At 33.7% G+C, this 22,518-nt stretch overlaps 2 protein-coding genes across 2 annotated transcripts; one reads left to right on the plus strand and one right to left on the minus strand.

The window, feature by feature from the left end:
- The first annotated feature begins 1,532 nt into the window (after window positions 1–1,532).
- On the plus strand, window positions 1,533–7,841 carry LOC127263171 (sister chromatid cohesion protein PDS5 homolog C-like). Its single transcript, XM_051292178.1, has 7 exons — window positions 1,533–1,631; window positions 6,199–6,363; window positions 6,460–6,531; window positions 6,624–6,706; window positions 7,108–7,159; window positions 7,326–7,510; window positions 7,622–7,841. The coding sequence occupies exons 1-6, from the start codon at window positions 1,554–1,556 to the stop codon at window positions 7,401–7,403; spliced, it is 528 nt and encodes a 175-aa protein (XP_051148135.1). The 5' UTR covers window positions 1,533–1,553; the 3' UTR covers window positions 7,404–7,510; window positions 7,622–7,841.
- Window positions 7,842–9,886: 2,045 nt separating this feature from the next.
- LOC127262890 (sister chromatid cohesion protein PDS5 homolog D-like) lies at window positions 9,887–21,260 on the minus strand. Its single transcript, XM_051291753.1, has 12 exons — window positions 21,124–21,260; window positions 20,754–20,901; window positions 19,934–20,137; window positions 19,650–19,852; window positions 19,340–19,466; window positions 19,019–19,186; window positions 11,754–12,245; window positions 11,591–11,662; window positions 11,415–11,497; window positions 10,668–10,719; window positions 10,317–10,501; window positions 9,887–10,205 (listed from the first exon to the last, which is right to left on the minus strand). Exons 1-11 carry the CDS (start codon window positions 21,258–21,260, stop codon window positions 10,424–10,426), a joined length of 1,764 nt encoding a protein of 587 aa, XP_051147710.1. The 3' UTR covers window positions 9,887–10,205; window positions 10,317–10,423.
- Between the last annotated feature and the right edge of the window lie 1,258 nt (window positions 21,261–22,518).

A 22,518-nucleotide genomic window follows, 5' to 3' on the forward strand; every position in this document is an offset into this window, starting at 1 on the left:
GCGCAAAGGATCCTTCAAAAATATGACCCTGTGAAATCTAAAATTTTTTTGAAGATGCGATTGTAGGCTCCTTTTTTACGGACATTTTTCATATTTGATTAAAATCATTGCGTATTGGCATCTTTGGATGGTGTCTTGTATGTGTGTGGGGGTTCAGGTGTTCAAAGCACACGTCGTGTCTTGTATTGATTCTGGACTACATCATGTGGAGCAAAGGTTGGATTTGGTAGATGGCAGACAAATCAGCGGATTTGGTGTCTGATTTTTGGATCTTGGATGAGTTTTGTGGAATTGCTAGCCTAAGAATGTGTTTAATCATATGTGAACTGAGAAACAAGCATAAACTTAATGCTGGGAGATGTTTTCATTATGTTTTGGGGTTAAGATTTAAAAAATTAAACAAACAGATAAATAAAATGAATATAGATGTTTTCATTATGTTTGGGTGTTAAGATTTAAAAAATTAAACAAACAGACTAATAAAATGAATATGATGTGTGTTCGATGCTATTTGATATGAACTGTTTTGGTTTTGATCTCTCAGCAAGTGGAGGAGACGGTGAGATATGTATGGCAAGGTGCACCAGAGTCTACAAAGGAGATTCTTGCTCCAATAAAGGAATTGCTGCTGGTGGATGAATTGTTCCAGCATACAGATGCTCAGATCAAAATGATGCACGCATCTATTATGAACGAGGTCTCCAAGATAGCTCTTCCTGAAGCCCCGTACTCTGAAGATATAATGAAAGTAAGAAGTCTTTCAAACCACCATTGTAAAAACCTTACTCTTTAGATACTCGACTGACTATATTGTGGTTTGTGGTGACAGAAAATCTTCCAGTTATTCATGGTGGCATTGAAGGACCTTGCCTCCGGTGTAACTGAAACAACCGGACATCTTCTGAACAACAGTTCAAGAGCTCGGAGGATTCTTGATGTCATGGCAAGTTGTAAAACATGCCTGATATTGCTGGACATAGAATGCGATCAAATGGTCGTGGATATGTTCCAGCTTTTTTTCGACATTGTTAGGTATGTTTGCGATAAGTAGTCTTTGCTTTGACTTCCCTGAAATGTTCCGGTTTCATGTATTCTCTCATTACTCATCATATACCACTGATTTCCAAATACTATTATAGGTGTTGGAAGTATAAAATTAATGTGGTTATAACATCCACTTGATCTTACTTACTAATTTGGGTTTTGTGATGTTGAAGGCCGGATCATCCTTCCGATGTATTTGAAAACATGGCAACGGTCATGTCAGTGATGATCAATGAAGCTGATTATGTCCTGGCAGATTGTGTAAAGATCCTGCTATCAAGTATCAAACTTGATAATAAGGTGATGAAACTCTCCTCAATCTTGTATTCTCTTTCACTGGTTTTTTTTTTTCAAATATTTTGCGTTTTGCTTTCCTTTCTTTTTACAATGTAAAATAATATATATATCTTCGGCTGCAGTACGCTTCACCCAGGGCTTGGGAGCTAGGAAAAACTGTGGTAGAAAAGTGTGCCACCAAACTCCAGCCTCATGTCAGAGAGGCTGTGAAAATGCTTAACTTGGAGGTTAAAGCTTATGCAGGCATAGTTTCTTCCCTCTGCCAAGATATGTCTGATGGTGAAAAATCGGTTCGTTCTCGTACATGAATCTTATGAAATTAGAATTTGCTTTATCTTGTTTTGGCATTGTTTCCAAGTCAATCTTAGAAATCAATATCTTGAATAATTTGACATATCAAATTGCATGAGAGTCATCGTATGTTTATGGGAGATGAAAAGATTGGTTGTAGCTATTCATAAGCTATTATCTTCTATGAAAAATACATACATACATACATATATATATATGCATACTTAATGTCAAAAACTTCTACTAATTTTATTTGAAAGTGTAATTATAGTGTTTACTTATAATATTATTGTTTTTGTGTTAGACATGTAATTGTGCACAGTAAGAATTTGTTTTTGTGCATGAATACATTAGATGGGAGTAGCTATGTTCGTATATGTAGGAAGTAATATTATCTTCGAAAAGAAGTTTTTTAAGACATTGGATTTCTGTTCACATACCATTGATGAGATATGTTATGATGAGTTATTATTATTTAATGTTGTTACTTCACATATGCGTGTCTGATGTCCATTTTAGTTTGGATATAGACACTATGAGAAAACTGATTGCGTGGTGTCAATATTATTTTAAAAAGAATCGAACCATCACTACAAGAAAAAATTATTTTTGTAACAAAACTTTTTTGTCTCTAAATCTACTTTGTAGTGCATGTATCTGAAATCTGTATGCATTTGTTAACTTTTATGAATTAATTAGTCATTGTGTTGTAATTTCTTACACAGTTAATCCGTATCGAGAATTTGATACGATCATTTAATCAAGACATGGGGGATTGAATAATTCCATCTTATCCCTTGTAGCAACCACCCCCTTAATGTACTAATTTAAAAATAATAGTTGTCTATTAAACCCAATAAACCCATATATCTTAATTGAAGTTCTACTAGGATATGTTTTTTCTACATGGAAACAATACATAATGATTCAATCAAGAGCATTATTTAGATTTGAGAGAAGCATCGAAGCTATTGATCGAATCAAATTGTTGGCTTCTACCATTTCATCTCCGACATGTTGTCTAAGACTAGAGTAGACAAGGTTTGCACAGGAATATTAAGAACATATGCTTCCTTGCTTTATCAAACCAAGTTAATTTCCCATGAATTAAACCAAGTGTGGGTATTATGTGGTAATAATTTTAAAATCACCAAGTTTACAATTATCACCTGTTTTCAATGTGGGTATTGATGGAAAAAATATGGTCAAGTCTCTGAGATGACGGATAATACAAAGATGGAATCCATTATCTTTCAATGGTGGTTTGGATGTGATGGTTTTTCAGAGGAAAGATTGTACTTTCATAAGGAATCTGTTGGGTTGCATAGTAGAAATATTATAAAACAAACAAACAAACAAAACGAAACACTTAAAAGAAAAATTTGTAGAATTATTATAAAATTACTTTATGGAGATGAATACTTTTGGAAAATTTGTTCTTTGAGGGGATTAACATCTTCATGTTGTCTAGAAGACAACTGATTTTTCTTTTTATTCTATTCATTATACATATTACGAGTTGAGGGCCATGTCTAGGATTTGCTCAATATTTTCTAGAATTTTGTCAATCATCTAAATACTAGTGATCATTTCTATAGTGAGCCATTTCCCCCGAAAAAAATAAATCAATTAAATGGGGTTTATGTAGTGGAAATTTTAAAATGGGTAAGATTACAATATACTTTATATATTGATTTGGGGAACAAATAACAATGTAGACCTATGATACATCATTCCAAAAGATATCCATTATTCACTACCTTTCAATTCACCTACAACAGGCATTCATACTTGTTTCCTCGTTATCTTTAAAGGATGTTTATTGTCATTGAGTGAAACCCGTCCTCAAAACTATTCTAAATGATGTCCTTCGATTGTGAGAGAAAATTTTCACAAAAGACCTTTTGTATCTAATATTCGGTCATCATTGATGGAGATGGATACTTTCGGGATTTAGATTTTTTATTTTAAGAAGATAAACATTGCGATGTTATCTACAGAACAATCCACTTCATCATTTATTGTAATTATCGCATATTGCTGAAAACTTTTAAGAATAATTAGAGACAATATCAAAGATTTGCTAAACATTTTCTACTATAATCTAAAACTAAATGTGCCTTTGTACACTGAGCCAATTTCCCAAGAAGAAAATCAATCAAGTGGTGTTTATGTCATGGTACCTGGTAAGTTTTAAAATGAGCACCATATAATTGTCATTTGATTTTTGAATGAAGGAACTCGTAAACTAAACATAGTGGATTGTTAGAACAAAATAAAAGTAATAAGATAATCAAACGATACCAATCATTTGCCTAAGGAACAATCAAACAGAATAAACCGTTTGCCCAAAAGTCACCGGGCTGCTATATTCCCAATATCAATAATAATGTTCTCCAAACCTTAGATAGTCTCTTTAAATACTAATAGTAAACCCTGCTTACTAAAAATAAAATATACCACTTAATAACTAAGAGCAGTCCCAAGTCAAATTATAATATGTTAATAGAAAATCAAATAAAGTCGTTGATATACAAGCAACGGCCGATACTCCACCTTCTCTTTAATCTTACTTTTATGTTCCTTTCGATCTTGCTCCTTATCCGGGCAATTGGCATGCATGCCATTGCCATTCTGTGGCAATTGATGCTCACTAGCACTGACTTCCTAAAAGTATTTCAGAATAGATTGTTCATGCTTATAGCTTCACCTCATCGTTCAGTGCAATGAAAGAATCGATTTTCTTATCCATGCTATTGCCAAGCCATATCACCACAATTTTTTCTAAGAGAATATTTGATCTATACTTTTAAGATTTCCAAAGCCAAAGCATTAATGAATGATGTAAAATTTGATATCATTTATGTTTGCAACTCAATATTCCTATGTAATATCAGACAATCTATAAGTATCATGTGTTTTTTGTATAAATGTTAGTCTATGCTATTTGCATAGTGGTGACGAACAACAATTCTTAAGTATCCTTTTCAGGAAAGTAATTTTGAACATTACTTCTTTTATCTTAATCCATAAAGGCAAATACATATACATACCTATGTATATGTTACTTTAAAATCGTAAAATAGAAATACATTTGAAGATGTTATGACCAGAACCAAACACAACTAAATTTGCGAACCCTCACGAAAAGATATAAAAATGAAAGGACACACACAGGGCTCACAAATAAGATACTCGTTGGAGATGGTTTCCGGATAAAACCACCAAGGATACTGTCACTCACAAAGAGGACACTTTCCCTCCCTCTGTATATGGTTTCTACATTTTCAACTCCTCACTCCCTCTCAACCCTGTACACTAATCCCGAGTTCCAAATTCTATATAGTTAACAAATGAATGGATAGGAATATAAGATGGAAAGTCTAAGAATTAGATTGGGCCGTAGTCGAATGGGCCAATTTTTAATAATCGAGGAATAAAATTTTGTATGAAAGCTAAAACTCATGCATGCCCTCATAATTTATTTGATTCACTTCACAGTTCCATTTTGCATTTTAGAAAATGGACATGGGAAATATTATATAAGGTTAGTTTTCTAAACTACAGGTACAACCTCCAAAAAAATAATAATAATAATACACATTTTCCAATTAATATTACCAAAATATACACACAATATATATAACAGGGCTGCGGATCCTGTGTTGATCCAGCCAAGTAAACATGGTGCTGATTTGACCAGATCGGCATATGTCGTACAATACCAGCATATATTTATACATAATACAACATATGCTGAGTTATAATATAATATATGATGAATTAGAATATAACATATATTGTATTATAAATATGTTGAGATATGTAAAAATAAATGTTGATTACCTATATAGTATTTGTTTATCCCGTCAAATCAGCACCATACTGACTTGATCGGATCAGCAGCTAATCCATGCCCATATAATATACATAATCTACCCACTAACAAAAAGTTAACACTGAACAAACACACTCTACGTCTGAAGTGCATCGAACAGAACTTTAAGATGAAAGTACCATAATGAAACATGGTTTTAATGCCATGATATTTTTGAAATCTCCTCAACTGAAATTTTAAGCAGATGTACTCATGTTTTCCTATCAACAATAAACATGCAATTTCATAATGTATTGATTTAAATAGATTATGTTGTTCAGTCAAACCCATACGTATTAGGGTGCCTGCAAATTGAGCTTTTTTTGAGTTTCACATATCAAAGCTTGACTTGAACATGTGAATTTGGAACACAAGTTCGGATCAACTCCTTTCTTTTGGATACTGATTGGCTCCATGAGCAGTTTATTACAGATGAGGAAACTTTAATTATATTTGTATGGCATTTTAAGGTAAGAGTTGAAATTATTATTTCCAATTCCCTATATATAGTTCCTCCAGCCAATAATCTTGTAGATTGATTGACTTGAGCTCACACTTGGCAATTTCTTGTTAAGCCAAGCTTAGACATTGTTTCTCTTGACTAATTAAACTCTAACATAGGGCTTTTATTTTGTTTAGTCTAAAACTCAATTATGGTTGTTTGAAACCTTGAAACTTTCGGTGATCAGGAATTTCGCTCAAAGAGAAAAAAGAGAAAATCTGTGCCATCCAACACAAGAGAGAGGAATTCAGGTAGTGCTGGCCGCAGTGCAGCCATTAGTGGCGGTGAGCCTGAGCGGGAAGATGAACAATTGCTGCACCTGAGTCGTGGGAGGGATGATGCTGTGAATAAGGTAACCAATATATATATATATATATTTAACACATCTTGTGCTTTCTTAAATGTATCCTTCTATATTATATTCACCTGTTTGCAACAATAATTACAGACGGAACAACCTTCTCATTCCGAGCCTGCAAGAGATGATCAGCCTCGGAGTTTGAATCCTAAAAACGAAAAAGTATAATTATGGTTTCCTTATAAACTAATAACCGAAATATACTTTGTGAGGCAAAGTCTAATCATTGTCTTGTAATATTCACTTCATTCCAGAATTTTGAAGGGGTGCGTGTGGAGGATTATGGGAAGGAATTAATTAATGCAAGAATTATGGTTTGGTGGCCGTTGGACAGAACGTAAGTTCAAGAAATGCATTGTATTAATTTAGTGTGCTTTATTTTCCATCAAATCAAGTAGAATCAATCCTCTTGTATTTTGTTGAATTGCGCATTTTTGTAGATTAGTACAACCACTAAAGGGCTTGTTGGTCAGATTCTGTTAGATACGCCTTTGTGTTGGATCTGTGGTTTATAGTATTTTTATTGTTCTACTTATAATCAAGCTTCTTTTGGTATAATTTGGTTACAATGAATTCTGAATTGTGTTTTTGTTTCTTCTTTCCTCAACTATCAGGAGTTGTTTCTCATCCTAGCTTGTACTTAAACACCATTATGAAAGCCAGAATGGATGTGAATTGCATGCATAGTTTGTGCAAATTTGGAACCAATGTCTCATTCAAAACTGTGTGTGCCTGCAGGTTTTACACCGGCACTGTCGTGTCGTATGATCCTGAACAGAAAAAGCACATGGTAAGTAATAATGCTCTTCCAAGGTTGTCCTACTTCTGTGTCGTCTTTCCCTGTGTGTTTTCATTTCCATATAATCCTAATTTTCCATAACTGCTGGAGATTTTGCGCTGCGCCAAAGTTCATAGTTCACCTGCCTGTCCTGACTGGTTTCTTTGATTTATTCTAGGTTCTCTACGATGATGACGATGAGGAGACGCTGGACCTAAAGAATGAAAGATGGGAATTCTTTAAAGAAAGACATTAAGCATTTTCTTGGCATCCTAAAGCTTTCTGGGAACTGCGTCCATTTTAGACGCAACAGGCTCCAGCCAACAACGCCCATGCCCCATCCTCTTGGGAACAGCCTACTAAGTAAAAAACCATGAACCTGAGCATATCTTTTCGGCATTCTTTTCTAGATAAAGATTTACATTAGCAATGTACCTCCATAGACTAAATAAAATCAATGCTTTGTGTAAGGAGCAGGATGCAGAAAACAGCAAGCAGGCAGAGAGGATGGCTGGCTGTTGGGAAGATCTTAATCACCCATAAGGCTGGGTTGGGTTCGATCTTGTCAGCAGGATTCCAATGCTGTCTTTTACTGCTTTGTGATGAACAACGTCTTGGCTGACTGCACAGTGACTCCGGCCACGAGATGAATAGTACTTATCCTAACATTATACTTTGCCAAACAAGTGGTTGGTGAGGTTCATTTTAATTCCTCACACAGCCTGTGCATAATTTTTTACAGAACTAACATTAGAACAGAGGCTCAGGCTTTATATACATGCACAAATGTATGTGTATGTATGTATGTGTGTAAATATGCGTTGGAAGAGAAGTCTCTGCCTAAGACATTTTGCTCGTTTGTTCTGCTCCGAAAAGACTAAAATTATAGATAATTATAGTCCTGATATCATATCATATATATAATTATAGCACTTAGTGTGGACCCTACTTTTCTAATGTTTGCAATCTTAGAATTTTGAGATTTTGTCGTTTCTTTTTATTGACTTGGATGGGACGTCAGGAAGCGTATCTTGGAGACCTTGTTCATAATAGATGCATGTATCATTATGATTTGTGCATTTGTATGCTTGAACAATTCATCCACCAGCAGCAATTCCTTACCTTGCCATACATATCTCACCGCCTCCTCCACTTGCTGAGAGATCAAAACCGAAACAGTTCATATCAAATAGCATCGAACACACATCATATTCATCTGTTTGTTTATTTTTTAGATCTGAACACCAAAACATAATGAAAACATCTCTCAGCATTAAGGTTTCTTGGTTCACATATGATTAAACACATTCTTAGGCAAGAAATTCCATAAAACTCATCCAAGATCCAAAAATCAGACACCAAATCCGCTGATTTGTCTACCGTCTACCACATCCAATCTTCGCTCCACACGATACATCCAAAATCAATACAAGACACGATGTGTGCTTTGAACACCTGAACCCCCACACATATACAAGACATCATCCAAAGATGCCAATACGCAATGATTTTAATCAAATATGAAACAGGAGCCTACAATCATATCTTCAAAAAATTTGGATTTCATAGTCATTTTTTTGAAGGATCATTTGCACAAACACTAGCCATCCAAGTACACAAAATCCAAGATTCTCCAAAACGCTCAAAACAAAGTGATCACTTTCTCAATCACAACACATACAATAAAGCACACCCAACACGACGATCATTATTAATCAAAACAAAGTGAAACTTTTTTTTATATATATACCACAAGAAGCTCTTTCAATTGGAGGGCGGATGAAGGAAGAGGCCTGACAAACTTGCTGGCAACAGCCACCAAATGCTCTTCAAACACTTTCCTGAATTTTGGATTGTAAACTTCATCACGAGTATAAACCTCCATTCTCTGAATCCACCTGTTGAAACAAAGAAAGGGCGAAGCAATTCCAGAGAAAACCACCACTGAACTGAATCCCCTTAATTTTGTTTTGAACTCTTTTCCCTCTAGACAATGCAGCTCCTCCTCCTCAACCAGACCAGCCCCGATTATATGTAAAGCAGAGTGAGTCAGCAACAGCTAGCTAATGCTAATGGTGGCGATGACATCAGTCAGTCAGTCAGTCAGTCAGTCAGTAACAGACGAGTAAATTAGGGGACTTTTGCAGAATGTCATCCATGCAGGCAGGCAGAACCACCCACCCATCTCTCTTAAAAGTTAAAACCCCAGTCGGATTTTGCCTCATTGGGTGAAATTTTGATAATTCTTTGACTTCAAATCCGTGGATTCTCACCATTAATGGTTTTTGATCTCTCAGCAAGTGGAGGAGGCGGTGATATGTGTATGGCAAGGTAAAGGAATTGCTGCTGGCGGATGAATTGTTCAAGCATACAGATGCTCAAATCATAATGATACATGCATCTATTATGAACAAGGTCTCCAAGAGAACGCTTCCTGACGCCCATACACTAAGTCAATAAAAAAGAAGCGACAAAATCTCAAAATTCTAAGATTACAAATATTAGAAAGGTGGTCCACACTAAGTGCTATAATAAGATATATGGTATGATTTGAAACATTTAATTAATTTACTTCAAATTAAATAGGACTATAAATATCTATAATTTTAGTCTTTTCAGAGCAGAGCAAACGAGCAAAATCTCTTCGGCAAAGCCTTCTCTTTGAACACATATTTACACACACATACATGTGTGCATATATATAAGCCTAAGCCTCTGTTCTAATGTAGTTCTGTCAAAAATTATGCACAGTTGCGTGAGGAATTAAAATGAACCTCCCCAACCACTAGAATGGACGCATGGGGTGCCGATTTCTTGTTTGGCAAAGTATAGTGTTAAGATAAGTACTATTCATCTCATCGCCGGAGTTACTGTAGTTTCGTTTATTTCACTGCTTCCCATCCCGTGCAGTCAGTCAAGAAGAAGTTATTCATCACACAGCAGTAAAAGACAGCATTCGAACTCTGCTGACATGATCGAACCCAACCCAGCCTTATGGGTGATTAAGGTCTTCCCAACAGCCAGCCATCCTCTCTGCCTGCTTGCTGTTTTCTGCATCCTGCTCTTAGACAAAGCATTGATTTTATTTAGTCTATGGAGGAGCATTGCTAATGTAAATCTATATAGAAAAGAATGCGAAAAGATATGCTCAGGGTCATGTGTTTTTTACTTAGTAGGCTGTTCCCAAGAGGATGGGGCATGGGCGTCGTTGGCTGGAGCCTGTTGCGTCTAAAATGGTCGCAGTTCCCAGAAAGCTTTAGGATGCCAAGAAAATGCTTAATGTCTTTCTTTAAAGAATTCCCATCTTTCATTCTTTAGGTCCAGCGTCTCCTCATCGTCATCATCGTAGAGAACCTAGAATAAATCAAATAAACCAGTCAGCACAGGCAGGTGAACTATGAACTTTGGCATGGCGCAAAATCTCCAGCAGTTATGGAAAATTAGGATTATATGGAAATGAAAACACACAGGGAAAGACGACACAGAAGTAGGACAACCTTGGAAGAGCATTATTACTTACCATGTGCTTTTTCTGTTCAGGATCGTACGACACGACACTGCCGGTGTAAAACCTGCAGGCACACAGTTTTGAATGAGACATTGGTTCCAAATTTGCACAAACTATGCATGCAATTCACAAACATTCTGGCTTTCATAATAATTTTTAAAAGTACAAGCTAGGATGAGAAATAACTCCTGTAAGATAATTAAATTCAAAAGACCAGGAATGTGCAAAAGAAATCAGAATGATTTCTACGATCAAAGAAAGCACTTTTCTATTAGTAATATAACCAATATATGTATACAATACATCCTACAAGACCAATGACACAACTTTGCAATTCCAATAGATGGCCTTTCTTACACTAACAGACATCTTGATTTTGAGTTCAAATAGACATAACTGCCTAGGAGATTAATGGAATAAATATTGACAAATTATAATATACAACTAACTAGATAATCAACCAAATTACTAATCAGAATTACTCCCAAAAACTCCTGATAGTTGAGCAAAGAAGAAACGAAAACACAATTCAGAATTTATTGAGACCATATTATACCAAAAGAAGCTGGATTATCATCTAGAACAATAAAAACACTAAAAACCACAGATCCAACACAAACAGAAGCTGACTAACAAGCCCTTTAGTGGTTGTATTAATCTACAAAAATACGATATTCAGCAAAATACAAGAGGATTGATTCTTCTTAAATTGATGGAAAATAAGCACACTAAATTAATAGTGCATTTTCTTGAACTTACGTTCTGTCCAACGGCCACCAAACCATTATTCTTGCATTAACCAATTCCTCCCCATAATCCTCCACACGCAGCCCTTCAGAATTCTGGAATGAAGTGAATATTAGAAGAAAAATAATTAGACTTTTCCTCACAAAGTATGTTTTGGTTATTAGTTTATATGGAAACCAGAATTATACTTTTCCGTTTTCAGGATTCAAACTCCGAGGATGATCATCTCTTGCAGGCTCGGAACGAGAAGGTTGTTCATTCTGTAATTATTGTTGCAAACAGGTGAATATAGAAGGATACATTGAAAAAAACACAAGATGTATTAAATAAATATATATATACATTGATTACCTTATTTACAGCATCATCCCCGCCACAACTCAGGTGCAGCAATTGTTCATCTTCCCCCTCAGGCTCATTGCCACTAATGTCAGCATTACCTGAATTCCTCTCTCTTGTGTTGGATGGCACAGGTTTTCTCTTTCTTCGCTTCGAGGGAAATTCATGAACAGAATCAAGTTTGCCAGAAGAGCTACAAGCCACATCAGCTTTTCCAGACCTTGACGGAGAAGCCAAATCCTTCCCCATTTCAGCATCCACAGAAAATTTACACGAAGCCGGCCTTCCTATTTGGCAAATGTGCACATATCCCTCTTCTGGCCTTAACAAGGAGTTGGGTTTTCTACCTCTTTTGCTTCTGGTAGTTACTCCCTCAACTTCCTCCTGCAGGCTACTTTGTTGTTTTGGGCAAGCCTCTGCATTTTCTCCTTCCACTCTCAATGCCTCTTTGCTACAGGCGCCAACTGTAATGGGGTGAACGGTTGCCACAGTTTTTTCTGAATCCTGTGATATAAAGAAAGATGATGAGATTAGTATACATGTAAATACATACAATACATATATAAGGATATAACTATATTTGAGGGATGAAATATATGAGATCACACATGGAGATATAGGGATAGGTATCCTCCATAAAATAATTTCTAAACTGAAGCACAATGTGTGATGTTTATATTTTATTTTTTTATTTAAGATACACGTAACATACATATATTTTCTAGAAACTATTCAACATCCACCATAGGTAGGTGTAATGAGTATCCAAAACAATCGATAGAAATTTAATTTGTAGTATGTGATACATTTTGTAATTGGATCATGAATTGTATGTGCTCGTGATGAGCATCTAATGATACAAAATCCTACTGCCAAAACTAAGAATGAAAATAAGTTGAGCTAATCTAGCTCACAATGAGGCTTCAAAAACACACGAGCTCCATCAAGCTTCGCGAAAGGTGTGCTACAGGCAAGTAGTTCACGACCTAAGCTCGGGTTGAGTTTGAGTTCAACTCAAGCTAAGATAAAAATTATTTGGTTACAACTATTTGCCCAAGCACAACAAACTTTCAAGTCTTCACTTTTACTGTTAAACTTGACTCAATGAATCCACACTCGAGTGAATTATTTGACCGAAAGTTATAAGGTTTCAAACAACCCTAACTGAGTTTTAAACTAAACAAAATAAAAACTTTATGCTAGAGCTCAATTAGTCAAGAGAAATAATGTCCAAGCTTACTTAACAAAAAATTGCCAAGTGTGAGCTCAACTCATGCAAAACATAAATAAGCTAAGTTAACTTAATTAGGCTACAAGAGTATTGGCTTGAGAAACTATATATAGGGAATTGGAAATAATAATTTCAATCTTTACCTTAAAATGCCATGGGGATATAACTAAAGTTTTCTCATTTATAACAAACCGCTCATGGAGCCAATCAATCTCCCAAAGAAATGAGTTGAGATGAACTTGTATTCGAAATTCACATGCTCAAGTCAAGCTTTGATACGTGCAGCTCATAAATAGCTCAATGAGCAAACACCCTAATTCCTAAGGGTTTGACCGAACAACATAATCCATTTAAATCAATAAGCTATGAAATTGCATGCTTATTGTTGCTATGAAAGAATGGGTACATGTGCTTAAAATTTCAGTAGAGCAGATTTGAAAAATATCATGGCATTAAAACCACGTTTCATTATGGTACTTTAAAGTTCAAGTTTTCTTTGTTGCACTTTAGGCTTAGAGTGTGTTTGTTAGTGTTAACTTTTTGTTAGTGGGTAGAGTATATATATTGTGTAAGTGTTTTTATTTTTCGGTAATATTAATTAGAAAGAGTGTATGTGTTTTTTTTTTTTGGATGTACCCATAGTTTAGAAAATTAAACTGTTTAATTATATTTCTCATGTCCATGTTCTAAAATACAAATGGAACTATGAAGTTATTCAAACAAATTAGGAGTTCATGCATGAGGTTTAGCTTTCATAGAAAATTTTACATTGTCAAAAGGCCAATAACAGTTGGTTTCCCAACGCAATGGCATCCTTGCATTAGTTTTTGTGGGTTATTTTAGAGATTATTTTAAACAGCGACATAACTCTTATGTTGGGTATTTTGTCCTTTTGTGGTCCAGTCCAACTTTCTCCTCGATTATTAAAAATTTACCCATTTTGTAGCCTGACCCAACCTAAGTCCTAGATTTTCCCTTTTATATTCCTATTGATTCATTTGTTAAGTGATATAGAATGTGGAACATGAGAATAATGTAGAGGGTTGAGAGGGAGATATAGGAGTTGAAAATGTAGAAACCATATAGAGAGAGTGAGGGAGAGTGCCCTCCGTGTGAGTGATGGTATCCTTGGTGGTTTTAGCCGGAAACCGTCTCCGGCGAGTATGTTCTTTGTGTGTCCTTTCTTTTAGCATCTTTTTATGAAGATTCTTGAATCCACTTGTGTTCGGTTCTGGTCATAGCATCTTTGAATATATTTCTATTTCACGATTTTAAAGTAACATATACATAGGTACGCATATGAATTTGCCTTTTCGGATTAAGATAAAGAAGTAACATTAAAAATTACTTTCTTGACAAGGATATTTAATAATTGTTGTTCGTCACCACTATCCGAGTAGCATAGACTAGCATTTTTACAAAAAATACGACATGATACTTATAGATTGCCTGATATTACAAAAGTTTTGCATCATTCATTAATGCTTTGGCTTTGCAAATGTTAAAAGTATATATAACGATATAATAAATATTTTCTTAGAAAAAATTACGGTGATATGGCTTGACAATAACATGGATAAGAAAATTGATTCTTTCACTTCTCCAAATGATGAGGTGAAGCTACAAACATGAAATATCCATTATTGAAGTACTATTATGGAGTTAGTGCTAATTAGTGACAATCGCCATAGAATGGCAATGGCATGCATGGCAATTGTCCGCACAAGGAAACACCATCACAAGCCTAGGTTCCCCGTGGCTTTTGCTTCCAAATCTTACTATTGGTTTCAAAATCATGTCTAGTCAATATGTAAGCAAAATAGTTTAGGTTCTAAATTTCATAGCTAGTTTTTCTATTTTCTCAGTAATAGGTTCTTAAGTACAACTTTTGGTTGTTTGGCTTTGAATAAAGTTATTCATATAGTTTATTGTTTTGTAATCGAATTGATTAATGATTCACTTTCTATTAGATATACAATGTTTTTCAGCGAACTTTTTTATTTTTATTTTTAATAAAAAAGATCAAAGAGGTATATTACCAAAGAATAAAAGAACAAACCTTTTCTTAAGAATAAGGTTGTTCTTGTGGAATAAGATTGTAAGGAAAGGATTTAGTCTAGCATAGTAAACATCCTTTGAAGATAATGGTGAAGTAAAGTACGAAAGAGCCATGTGTTTTTCAGCAAACCCTTTTTAAGAATAAGGTTGTTCATGAATGGATATTATTATTCGAATAAGATTGTAAGAAGGGGAATTAGGCTAGCATAGTAAACATCCTTTAAAGATAATGGCGAAGTAAAATATGAATGAGGCATGTGTGGGTAAACTGTAATGCTTTAAATAGTGGCTAATATCTTATGGAATGGTTCATTGTCTGAGGGACCCACTATATTTAGTTTATAAGTTCCTTCATTGAAAAATTCAAATGACAATTATACCTTGCTCATTTTAAAACTTACCATGCTACTACCACATAAGCACCATTTGATTGATTTTCTTCTTGGCTTAATGTACAAAGGAACGTTACCTCTTAGATTAAAAATGAAGAAACATTGCAATGTTTATCTAACTTATAAGAACAAATTTAAATCCGGAAAGTATCCATCTCCATCAATGATGACCGAATATTATATACAAAAGGTCTTTTCTGCAATTTTTTCACTCAATGACAATAAACATCCTTTAAAGATTATTAAAACATATTAAATAGTCATTTCACCTAAAAATTTAAGCTTAAAGGGATATGCATAATTTATTTATTTATACGGGAATCAATCAATACGCACGCCCCCTCACGTACAAGGTGGATGTACGCTCTTATGAAAATTGCACATAGACGATGACGAATAGGTCTACATTGTCATCCATTCCCTGAATAGATAAATAAATGATATTGTAAATTTGTATACTTACTCATTTTTAAAATTTCCACTACATAAACCCCACTCAGTTGATTTATTTTTCTTAGGGAAATGGCTCAATATAGAGATGGTCACTAGTGTTTAGATTATTGACTGAATTGTAGAAAATATAGCACAAATCCTAGACATGACTATCAACTCTTAAATAATAAAAGGAAAAATCAATTGTCTTCTAGACAACATCAAGATACTAATCCCCTCAAAGAACAAATTTTCCAAAAGTATTCTTCTTCATAAAGTAATTCTATAATAATTCTACAGAGTTTTATGTAAGTGTTTTGTTTGTTTGTTTTTCCCTAGGTTTCTTTACAATGCAACCCTCAAGATTCCATATAAAAATACGTTCTTTCCTCTGAAAAAACATCACATCCAAATCACTATTTAAAGATAGTGGATTCTATCTTTGTATTATTTGTCATCTGAAAAATTGTCCGTATTTTGTCCATCAATACGCACATTGAAGAATGGATGACAATTGTAACCTTGCTGATTTTAAAATTATAACAACATAAACCCCCACATTTGGTTTTCTTCATGGAAAATTGACTTACTGTAGAACCCTTATTTGCTTGATAAGAAGTACGCATATGTTCTTAATATTCTTGTGCAAGCCTTGTCTGCTCTAGTCTTAGACAACATGTCGGAGATGAAATGGTAGAAGCCAAAAATTTGATTCAATCAATACCTCCGATCTTCTCTCAAAAATCTAAATAATACTCTTGAATGAATCATTATGTATTGTTTCCTTGTTTGTTCCCCCACATTTTTTGGAAATACATATCCTAGTAAAACTTCAATTAAGATGTATGGGTTTATTGGGTTTAGTAGACACAATTATTATTTTTAAATTAGTACATTTACGGGGTTGTTGCTACATGGGATAAGTTGGAATTATTCAATCCCCGTGTCTTGATTAATTGATCGCATCAAATTCTCGATAGGGATTAACTATGTAACAAATTACAACACAACGACTATTTAATCCATGAAAAGAAACAAATGAATATAGATTTCAGATACAAGGTTCGAGCCTTTTTCAAATGATATTGACACCATGCAATAAGTTTTCCTATAGTGTCTATATCTAAACTAAAATGGACATCAAGACACATATGTGAAGTAACAACATAAAATAATAATAACTCATCATAACATATTTCATCAATGGTATGTGAACAGAGATCCGATGTATAAAAAAACTTCTTTTCGAAGATAAAATTACTCCCTATATATACGAACATAACTAATCCCATCTAATGTATTCATACACAGAAACAAATTCTTACTGCACAATACATAAGTATAACACAAAAACAATAATATCATAACATATGTGAAGTAACAACATAAAATAATAATAACTCATCATAACATATTTCATCAATGGTATGTGAACAGAGATCCGATGTATAAAAAAACTTCTTTTCGAAGATAAAATTACTCCCTATATATACGAACATAACTAATCCCACCTAATGTATTCATACACAGAAACAAATTCTTACTGCACAATACATAAGTATAACACAAAACCAATAATATCATAACATATGTGAAGTAACAACATAAAATAATAATAACTCATCATAACATATTTCATCAATGGTATGTGAACAGAGATCCGATGTATAAAAAAACTTCTTTTCGAAGATAAAATTACTCCCTATATATACGAACATAACTAATCCCATCTAATGTATTCATACGCATAAACAAATTCTTACTGCACAATACATAAGTATAACACAAAAACAATAATATCATAACATATGTGAAGTAACAACATAAAATAATAATAACTCATCATAACATATTTCATCAATGGTATGTGAACAGAGATCCGATGTATAAAAAAACTTCTTTTCGAAGATAAAATTACTCCCTATATATACGAACATAACTAATCCCATCTAATGTATTCATACATATAAACAAATTCTTACTGCACAATACATAAGTATAACACAAAAACAATAATATCATAACATATGTGAAGTAACAACATAAAATAATAATAACTCATCATAACATATTTCATCAATGGTATGTGAACAGAGATCCGATGTATAAAAAAACTTCTTTTCGAAGATAAAATTACTCCCTATATATACGAACATAACTAATCCCATCTAATGTATTCATACGCATAAACAAATTCTTACTGCACAATACATAAGTATAACACAAAAACAATAATATCATAACATATGTGAAGTAACAACATAAAATAATAATAACTCATCATAACATATTTCATCAATGGTATGTGAACAGAGATCCGATGTATAAAAAAACTTCTTTTCGAAGATAAAATTACTCCCTATATATACGAACATAACTAATCCCATCTAATGTATTCATACATATAAACAAATTCTTACTGCACAATACATAAGTATAACACAAAAACAATAATATCATAACATATGTGAAGTAACAACATAAAATAATAATAACTCATCATAACATATTTCATCAATGGTATGTGAACAGAGATCCGATGTATAAAAAAACTTCTTTTCGAAGATAAAATTACTCCCTATATATACGAACATAACTAATCCCATCTAATGTATTCATACACATAAACAAATTCTTACTGCACAATACATAAGTATAACACAAAAATAATAATATCATAACATATGTGAAGTAACAACATAAAATAATAATAACTCATCATAACATATTTCATCAATGGTATGTGAACAGAGATCCGATGTATAAAAAAACTTCTTTTCGAAGATAAAATTACTCCCTATATATACGAACATAACTAATCCCATCTAATGTATTCATACACATAAACAAATTCTTACTGCACAATACATAAGTATAACACAAACAATAATATCATAAGTAAACACTATAATACACTTCCAAATAAAATTAGTAGAAGTTTTTGACATTAAGTATGCATATATATATATATATGTTTCATTGAAGAAATAGCTTATGAATAGCTACAACCAATCTTCTCATCTCCCATAAACATATGATGACTATCATTAAATTTGATATGTCAAATTATTCAAGATACTGATCTCTAACAATTGACTTGGAAAGAATGCCAAAACACAAGAAAACACATTCTAATTTCATAAGATTCGCGTAGAAGAACGAACCGGTTTTTCACCATCGGAAATATATTGGCAGAGGGAAGAAACTATGTCTGCATAAGCTTTGACCTCCAAGTTAAGCATTTTCACAGCCTCTCTGACATGAGGCTGGACTTTGGCGGCACACTTTTCTACCACAGTTTTCCCTAGCTCCCAAGCCCTGGGTGAAGCGTACTGAAGCCAAAGATAGATAGATATATATATATATTTATATATAGTACATATTATTTTGCATTGTAACAATAGAGGAATGCAAAAACGAAAAATATTTGAAAATAAACAAAAAACCGATGAAAGATAGTAAATGATTGTGGGGAGTTTCATCACCTTATTATCTAGTTTGATACTTGATAGCAGGATCTTTACAAGATCTGCCAGGATATGGTCAGCCTCATCGATCATCACAGACATGACCGTTGCCATGTTTTCAAATACATCGGAAGGATGATCAGGCCTTCAACATCACAAAACCCAAATTAGTAGGTAAGATCAAGTGGATGTTATAACCATATTAGTTTTATAATCACAAATCCTGTAATAGTGTTTGGAACTCAGTGGTATATAAATAATGACAGAATAGATGAAACCGGAACATTTCAGGGAATTCAAAAGTAAGGACTAATTCTCGCAAACTTACCTAACAATATCGAAAAAAAGCTGGAACATATCCACGACCATTTGATCACATTCTATGTCCAGCAATATCAGGCATGTTTTACAACTTGCCATGACATCAAGAATCCTCCGAGCTCTTGAACTGTTGTTCAGAAGATGTCCGGTGGTTTTAGTTACACCGGAAGCAAGGTCCTTCAATGCCACCATGAATAACTGGAAGATTTTCTGTCACCACAAACCAGAATATAGTCAGTCTACTATCTAAGAGTTAAGGTTTTCACAATGGTGGTTTGAAAGACTTCTTACTTTCATTATATCTTCAGAGAATGGGGCGTCAGGAAGAGTTATTTTGGAGACCTCGTTCATAATAGATGCGTGTATCATTTTGATCTGAGCATCTGTATGCTGGAACAATTCATCCACCAGCAGCAGTTCCTTTATTGGAGCAAGAATCACCTTTGTAGACTCTGGTGCACCTTGCCATACATATCTCACCGTCTCCTCAACTTGCTGCGAGATCAAAACCAAAACAGTTCATATCAAATAGCATCGAACACACATCATATTCATTTTATTTATCTGTTTGTTTAATTTTTTAAATCTTAACACCAAAACATAATGAAAACATCTCCCAGCATTAAGTTTATGCTTGTTTCTCAGTTCACATATGATTAAACACATTTTTAAAAGCTCATCCAAGAACCAAAAATCAAACACCAAATCCGCTGATCTGTCTGCCATCTACCAAATCCAGCCTTTCCTCCACATAACATAGTCCAAAACCCGTACACGATGTGTGCTTTTAATCAAGACACCATCCAGAGATGCCAACAAGCAATGATTTTAATAAAAATAGTCAAACAATAACAAAGCCACACAGATATGAAAAATATCCCTAAAACAGGAGCCTTAATCATATCTTCAAGAAATTTAGATTTCACACGGTTTTTTTGTTTGAAGGATCCTTTGCGCAAACACTAGCCATCCAAGTACACAAAATCCAAGATTTTCCAAAACGCTCAAAACAAAGTGATCACTTTCTCAATCAACACACATACAATAAGGCACACCCAACTCAACGAACATTATTAATCAAAACAAACAAAGTGAAACATTTTTCATATACCACAAGAAGCTCTTTCAATTGGAGGGTGGATGAAGGAAGAGGCCTGACAAACTTGCTGGCAACAGCCACCAAATGCTCTTCAAACACTTTCCTGAATTTTGGATTGTAAACTTCATCACGAGTATAAACCTGCATTCTCTGAATCCACCTGTTGAAATATAGAAAGAAAGGGCGAAGCAATTCCAGAGAAAACCACCACTGAACTGAATCCCCTTAATTTTTTTTTGAACTCTTCTCCTCAAGACAATGCAGCTCCTCCCCCTCCTCAGCCCCGATTATATGAAAAGCAGAGTGAGTCAGCAACAGCTAGCTAATGCTAATGGTGGCGATGACGTCAGTCAGTCAGTAACGGACGAGTAAATTAGGGGACTTTTGCAGAATGTCGTCCATGCAGGCAGGCAGAACCACCCACCCACCCCTCTTAAAAGTTAAAACCCCACCCGGATTTTGCCTCATTGGGTGAAATTTTGATAATTCTTCGACTTCAAATCCGTGGATTCTCGCCATTTATGGTTTTTGACCATTTTGGGTTTGGCGCGGGATTCCTTTTCCTTTTCTGGCTGTGGCTGTGGCTGTGGCTGTTGCTCCTGCTCCAAACATATCGACGGTTCGGTGGTAGTACGTTTGATTTCATTAACGGGCGGGCGCTAAAACCTTTCGCGATGGAATCTTATTATTAAGTATGTCGTTTGTTTGTTGCCGTCTATTTATTATAAATACTTTTTGAAATGACATTTTTGCCCTCGCTCCCAATTATAGAGAATCCTTTCTTGCAATAATACAGTTAGGGTGTGTTTGGTTGAGGGATTGAACTTTTTTTCTATTATTCATTCAATTTTTTTTCCCCAAAAACATCGAATCAATCATTATTTTCTGATCCGCTCTTTTTCCTATTCAAAGATCAGCCCCCTTTTTTTATATTATAATAAAAATCAATTTTACATTTGAAATATCACATCAACGCCTATTTATATCACATCATACAACTATTCAAATTCAAAATTTTTACTATTCAAATCTCAACTCAAAATTCAAATCCCCAAACAAACGCACCCTTAGTAGCAGTAGCATTATTTTAATTTTAATGCGAAATTAAAATAATTAATATACTTACTATATATTTTATGGCCGCGGATCTCATATATTAAATATTCTTACCTATATATAATTGGGGATTGATGTAGAAAATGAAAATAATACTCCCTCCAATTTGTGATTTTGTACTAAATTAAAATAATAATATGCCCTTCATCCAATTAAATATTAATTTGTTAATATTGCCAAAATTAATAATATGATAAATTTAACGAACAGACAAAAAAAAAAAAAAAGTGAGAATAAATTTGGCTGTGAAAGTAGTATATTTTATTAGGTAAGAAAAGTGTATAAGACATTTTCACATTTTTGCCTTTATGAAAGTAATTGTATGTCTAAATTACCGTTTGTAATTTAAGTAAAAATAAAAGTATTTTAGTATTAATGTAGGATTACTTTTAAAATGATATTTTAAAATTCGACGGATAAAAATGGTAAAGATGATACTTTCAAATAGGACGAAGAAAGAAATTATTATCATAATTTTAATAATTTTTTCGTTTGTTACCAAATTCAACTAATTATTTATATTTTTTTGCAATAAATATTTTTATTATTAGTTAATTTCTAAATAATACGAGGGCTTTGTTTATTTGTAATTTTTATTATGTAATAGTATTAATAATTTTTATAAATTACAATTTATTTTTTATTTAAAAAATTATTTAAT

This window comes from Andrographis paniculata, unplaced genomic scaffold, assembly GCF_009805555.1.
Source record: "Andrographis paniculata isolate CXL003 unplaced genomic scaffold, ASM980555v1 Contig66END, whole genome shotgun sequence".
NCBI classification, from domain to species: Eukaryota; Viridiplantae; Streptophyta; class Magnoliopsida; order Lamiales; family Acanthaceae; genus Andrographis; species Andrographis paniculata.

Coding starts and splice junctions, on each gene's coding strand:
- LOC127263171 (XM_051292178.1), top strand. CDS start 1,554: ATGCTTAACTTGGAGGTTAAAGCTTATGCAGGCATAGTTTCTTCCCTC. Junction 6,532..6,623: donor TGAATCCTAAAAACGAAAAA/GTATAATTATGG, acceptor ACTTCATTCCAG/AATTTTGAAGGGGTGCGTGT. Junction 7,160..7,325: donor CTGAACAGAAAAAGCACATG/GTAAGTAATAAT, acceptor GATTTATTCTAG/GTTCTCTACGATGATGACGA.
- LOC127262890 (XM_051291753.1), bottom strand. CDS start 21,260: ATGGCGAGAATCCACGGATTTGAAGTCGAAGAATTATCAAAATTTCAC. Junction 20,902..21,123: donor ATGGACGACATTCTGCAAAA/GTCCCCTAATTT, acceptor ATATTTCAACAG/GTGGATTCAGAGAATGCAGG. Junction 11,663..11,753: donor GGGATGATGCTGTAAATAAG/GTAATCAATGTA, acceptor CAATAATTACAG/AATGAACAACCTTCTCGTTC.